Source organism: Oncorhynchus clarkii, chromosome 2 (assembly GCF_045791955.1).
Source record: "Oncorhynchus clarkii lewisi isolate Uvic-CL-2024 chromosome 2, UVic_Ocla_1.0, whole genome shotgun sequence".
NCBI classification, from domain to species: domain Eukaryota; kingdom Metazoa; phylum Chordata; class Actinopteri; order Salmoniformes; family Salmonidae; genus Oncorhynchus; species Oncorhynchus clarkii.
In genome coordinates, this window is record NC_092148.1 from 85,071,718 (window position 1) to 85,077,862 (window position 6,145).

At 44.8% G+C, this 6,145-nt stretch overlaps 1 protein-coding gene across 4 annotated transcripts in view; it reads left to right on the forward strand.

The window, feature by feature from the left end:
- The window catches only part of LOC139375188 (kinesin family member 21A), a 66,288-nt gene extending 61,931 nt beyond the window's left edge, over window positions 1-4,357 (forward strand). For all 4 annotated transcript variants that reach the window (XM_071116771.1, XM_071116781.1, XM_071116754.1 and 1 more), the window contains 6 exons: window positions 27-201; window positions 471-635; window positions 926-1,043; window positions 1,468-1,638; window positions 2,043-2,242; window positions 2,349-4,357. In XM_071116771.1, the coding sequence (XP_070972872.1) occupies window positions 27-201; window positions 471-635; window positions 926-1,043; window positions 1,468-1,638; window positions 2,043-2,242; window positions 2,349-2,442 (923 nt within the window). In that variant the 3' untranslated portion in view covers window positions 2,443-4,357. The remainder of the gene's footprint in view (window positions 1-26; window positions 202-470; window positions 636-925; window positions 1,044-1,467; window positions 1,639-2,042; window positions 2,243-2,348) is intronic.
- Window positions 4,358-6,145: the final 1,788 nt, after the last annotated feature.

Consider the following 6,145-nt stretch of genomic DNA (forward strand, 5'->3'; position numbering starts at 1 on the left):
ATGTCTTGTTGTTGTTATCCTTCCAGACCGTACGTGTAAGGTGTGGAACCTGGTAACGGGTCAGGAGATCATGTCCCTGGCGGGTCACCACAACAATGTGGTGTCAGTCCGCTACAGCTCCAGCCTGGTCTTCACCGTCTCCACCTCCTACATCAAGGTCTGGGACATCCGAGACTCAGCCAAGTGCATCCGCACCCTCACGTGAGTGTCGAGAAACAGAAACGGTGTCAACCCCGTAAAGTCAACGCCATAAGAGGGTCAACACCATAACAATTTTTTGGGGGGACAGGCTACACAATATGACATCTGTAGCACCTGTATATGATTAACTTGACACAATCATAACACCAGTGCAAGTGTTACACCTGTAATAAAGACAATCTGGGATTAATTACTTGACGATCTACCTGGATTTGTAGGTCATTCGTCGGATAGAATGAAGTGTTTAAGAGAATCATCATATTCTACAGGTCTTCTGGTCAGGTGACTCCTGGCGATGCCTGTGCGTCCAGCACCAACCGGACTGTCACCATCCCGGCAGGAGAGAACCAGATCAACCAGATTGCCCTCAACCCCAGCGGCTCTGTCCTGTACGCTGCCGCCGGCAACTCTGTCAGAGTCTGGGACGTAGGAAGGTACGCTATGGCACAGCATGGCAGTCATTTTGTCAGAGCCAAGTCCAGAAAAGGGCTCGGTCTTCAGAACAATTCTCTCTTTCTCACTACTATAATGTGCAGATCTTTGATAGAGGCTACTGCTTGTATTGAATGTCGATTCCCTTGCTGATCTGTGGTAGAGCTTGTTCTCCTGTTCTCTCAGTGAGTGTTGTCATTCCAAGTTGTCTTTCTTGCAGGAACGCAATGCATCTCATCTCAGATTTGCTATCATATTAAATCCCAATATTCTCTCTCTCTCGCTTGGTCAGATTTGTATCTACAGGGAAGCTGACTGGTCACCTGGGTCCAGTCATGTGTCTGACTGTGGACCAGAGCGGGAACGGTCAGGATCTGGTCATCAGCGGCTCCAAGGACCATTACATCAAGGTGTGTGAGGGGCTGGGTTACGGTGTGTGAGGGGCTGGGTTACAGTGTGTGAGGGGCTGGGTTACGGTGTGTGAGGGGCTGGGTTACGGTGTGTGAGGGGCTGGGTTACGGTGTGTGAGGGGCTGGGTTACGGTGTGTGAGGGGCTGGGTTACGGTGTGTGTGGGGCTGGGTTACGGTGTGTGAGGGTGGGTTCTAAATTCATTGTAGAAAAGATGTTAACACACACGATATTACATCTCTGAATTATTTATTGTGTTGACCTTTCAGTCAGAGACCATTTTCTGCATGTTGTTTCATGTTGTGTTGGATTTTGTATTTGTTTTCTATGTAATACGAATGAACCTAGCTGATTCTCTGCTGTGATTTCAGTAGTGTTGTTTATGGGCTGTTTGACTAGTGCTGTTTTTGGGCTGTCTGTTTCAGATGTTTGACGTGGCAGAGGGGGCCCTGGGTGCTATTGGCCCCACACACAACTTTGAGCCTCCCCACTACGATGGTATCGAGTCCCTGGTGGTGCAGGGGGACGTTCTCTTCAGTGGCTCCAGGGACAACGGCATTAAGAAGTGGGACCTAGCCCGCAAAGACCTACTGCAGGTAAGAGATACAGATTGATGTTTATTGGCATGAATCTTGCCCTGGAGTCAGAACTGAAAGATTTCTTCTAGATGAGCCAGCTGCAAAGTCAGAATTGGCTATTTGTACAAATGTATGCGAACTAAAATGAGTTTTCTTAATTTAGGGTTAGGTTTAAAATGAGAGATTATGACTTTGCCAGTCAGTGACTTCCAGGGGAAGATTCATGACAATAAATGCTAATCTGTGTAACAGAGGGAGAAGTGTCACTGACTATTTTGGTGAATCATGCTTTTGGAGAGGTGGTGCTTGAAGTGAGGAGCAGGTATTTTAAATGGAAAGTTATTTGATTAACACTGCTACCTGAAAACTAGTTGAATGGGAAACGGAGTCTGTATGTACTAAGTTGTCTGTATGTCTAACAGCTAGTGCCCAATGCCCACCGTGACTGGGTGTGTGCCCTGGGTGTGGTGCCTGGCTCTCCGGCCCTGCTGAGTGGCTGTAGAGGAGGGGTGCTCAAGCTTTGGCACACAGACACACTGGGGGCCCTGGGGGAACTCAAGGGCCACGAGAGCCCCATCAACGGCATCTCCACCAACAGCAGCCACCTCTTCACAGCATCTGAGTGAGTCACAGAACCACAAACACGCACGCACGCACGCACGCACACACACAAGGGCCTGGATGCAGCCATTGCAGTGACACTGTTTTTCTGCTCTGTAATTTGATAGTGATCGAACAGTGAAGATCTGGCGTGCCCGGGGCGGACTCGACAGCACCTTAGAGACAACGGCGGACACCACTGACGAGGTGGCCAATAACTGAACATGGCTGTGACCTCCCGTCGTGACCCTTAACCTTGGACGCTGCTGACTAGCACTTTTACCTCTGAGCTTTCACCTTGGAAACCATGGAACCCCCCCCCAGCCCCCACATATTGTAACCATGAAAACTGTGCAAGCTCGCAGGAATGGAATCTTATCTCAGCATAATTAGCTGTAGTCTTTCTCCAGAGTGAGATAGATGTATCCTTAGGGAAATGTATCTAGTCTAACCTGCCTGGCAGTTGCACTGACTTGTGCAGAATAAATTCTCTGTTTGCTTGGTAGACATCTTTCCCTCTCAGTGCATATTAAGTATATAGTAAGCCCACAAGGGTCATATTTAGACACACACACATACATACATACATATAGAGGCAGATTTTTAGGGTCTTTCTGGGCTGGGGGAGTTAATGAAGGCGAGTAGTGCGGAGAGGAGGAAAAGAGGATGGGTGGGCCACTGGGCTCTGTAGCTGGCCACTGGGCTCTGTAGCTGGCCTACAAGACCTGGACCAGGTTCTCCAGTGGCACAGCAAAGGAACAGAAGCACTGTAAGCAGAACCACTGTCCCTCCTTATCTGATATCAATGTGGCTTTATGTCAACTGACAAATCACCGCACCCCTTAAATCACCGCTTGGTTTAAATGTTATTTTGCTTTGAATTCAGCTCCCACTTATTGTAGCTGACCAAATTGTGAAACTTGTCTTGCACTTGTCAACCTGTCAACTGGATACACTAACTAACAATAGTCTTGTAACCACTTGGAAAACGCCTTCAGTCAGTCACCTTCTGTCTGCTATCTTCGTCTTTACACGTAATCCTTACTGACTCTATGTGCAAATACAATGTCTCTTTGAGGATACACCGACTGTCTTCACTCACTCGTCCACTGCTCATAATTTATATCTATGTAGTAATGTACGATTCTCCTCTTAATGCTGTTACCACACCCTCCCTCTAAAAGTTGTGAACTAACCTAACGCCTGTGCTGCTAAGTTGTTTGCTCACCTTTGACCCATAGAGGTCTTCTGTTCTGGACCCCAGGTGAGGTCCACATGGTAACCATAGTTACGTACTGTATATAATAATGTAAAGTGTGAGGAGGAGAGGAGCCGTTTACCTGTGCCTGTACTGTAAGCCTCCTATCCTGGTCCTGGAAGTCCCCCGTGTGTGGTGGTTGTATCCTGTGTGCCAGTTTTACTGCACATTACAACGGCCATATCTGTGATTGCTGTGAGCCAGGGCTGGGGTCAATACCATTTCAATTCCAGTCAATTCAGAAAGTAACACAAATTAGAGATGGAATTTTTGTGTACTTCCTAAATTTACTAGATTTGAAATGGAATTGACCCCAACTATGGTGTAAGCTGAACTAACTGTCAAATAAATAATTGTATCTGTTGTCTGCTGGGACTATTGAATGTTAAAGGACAAGTAGCAGCAGCCAGCAACACATGATCTATATGTTAACAGTATTGTATGATGAAATCAACTGAAGGTTAGCATTGTTGATCACCAAAACTCGCTCCACAAGGGAAACTGAGGACCATAGTTCGGAGACGGTGTTCTAACAGCACTCTTAATGCTTTTGAACAGAGCCTCTCTCCCTGACCCTGTGTCAGCCTGTTATGTTTCTTGGTCTGAGTCTGAAATTGCACCCTATTGCCTATATAGTGCACTACTTTTGTACATAGCACTATGGACCCTGGTCAAAAGCTAGTGCATTATATAGGGAATAGGGTGCAATTTCAGATGCAGCCCTGATTCTCTTGTTCTGTTAAACTGTATGTATTAAAACCAATCCTGGGTTCCTCTCTGGGGTTTAACTGTAGATGGCCCTCCCCAAAATGTCTGACTCTGTACTGTAGCAGTTCTGATGTCAGATGCCTGGTGAAATAAATGTCATTCTTCAAAAACCACCCTATGTGTGGACATCTTGGTCTGTTTATTTTGAGGGAGGGTGAGGAGTGAGGGCAGAGCACTGATGAAGAAGAGCACTACAGGGATTGGAGCTGTAGTACTCACTGATCTACGAACCTGATTGGATAAGTGAAAGTAAGGTTTTCACCTCATTGCATTCACCTACGTTAAAAAGCTATGCTTACTGGAAGGGAGCAGGGTTTCAAAATAGCATTTTATTTTCAAAATACTAACCAGATGTTTCCTCTAGATGGCAGTAGTGTAACTTGTAATTAATCAACAAGCAAGGCACAGAATGGCTAGCTGTACATTGTAATGACCTCATTGCTTACAATACAATGTTGGAGCACAAACATCCAAGTGAAAACTGTTATTTACTTGTAACTCATCCGGAAATCCAGAACCAAATCTCAGACTATTTTCAAAATGACTATTGTCATAAAATAATCTGTACTGAACTAGATCAAGGATTGCTGCACGTAAGGGCTAGTTTCTCAGAGACAGATACGGCTAGTCCTGAACTCAATGAAACAACGGCCCTAAATGTTTAAGGCATGTTTAACTGATGGTATTTGTGATGATATGACATTCAATTTCAGGGTGTAGGTGAATATTTTAGAACTACAGAGTAAAGCAAAGGTCTCTGAATTGCCAGTTCCGTGTCTCAGTTTGTAGTATGCCCTTTGCAATAGAAATTGTACCGTAAATTATTTAACAGCTGTGATTTTGCTCATGATGATTTTATCGCAGAGAATATTGTTTGATTTTCAGAATAGAACACATTGGTAGCCTACGTGTGTGTTGACAATTGAATTTATGATAAAAATAAGTTAATAAATTAGTTATAGACTTAGGAATTAATACATGTTATAACCAATAGTTACTAGACAAAGCGTATAATGTTTTCAATTGAATGATCTGTATAGTGACTATATTTTTTTTGTTGAAACGATAGCTTTCTTACCCTACAGTATTTACAGAGCATGTTGACTTAAGTGCATAATGCCCTTCAGAACCATGGGCAGAGGCGATAGGGGAGTTCCCAAATTCAGCACCGCAGAACATCGGATAGCGATGGGGCATCCCTTGTGTCGGGAATGACCTTGGCCCAAAACACAAACTCCAGATTATGGCTTTAAAGTAATAAACACATTGAACGTGTTTTAATGTAAATGGCAGATTGGATCAAGCAATTCTGTCTCAGGATATAAAAGATCAAGACCCTGGGCTTCAGCAACTGCGCCTGAAGATAAGACGTTTTGGCAATCAATCAGCAATTGGGCACACTGATTAAAACGCTAATTTAAGACTAAACTATAATCTAATTTGACGCAGGTGTTCCTATTTCAGCTCACTGGGCTGCTGCGTCTGGTTGAGAAATCAGTCACTTGTTAATTGAGCGATTTGCTCAGGTGGTCTCTTCTCACCTGGCTTTGGTGCGCCTGTCTTCCTCACTTTCATCGCTGTCAAAACCCAAGCAAGCGGATAACTGTGTGTGCTGGCGTGCAATATGATTTAATCAACCTGCTATACTATTTTGAGATGAAACCAGGTGGACACTCAATGTCTTGACAGCCAATTGTTTTATTTGGAAAGGTCCAGAGAGTGGCAATGAAAACCAGGTGGCCCATGATGTGTCACGTTCTGACCTCTATTTCCTTTGTTTTGCATTTATTTAGTATGGTCAGGGCGTGAGTTGGGTGGGCAGTCTATGTTTGTTTTTCTATGTTTTGGGGCAGTTCTATGTTTTCGGCCTAGTATGGTTCTCAATCAGAGGCAGGTGTC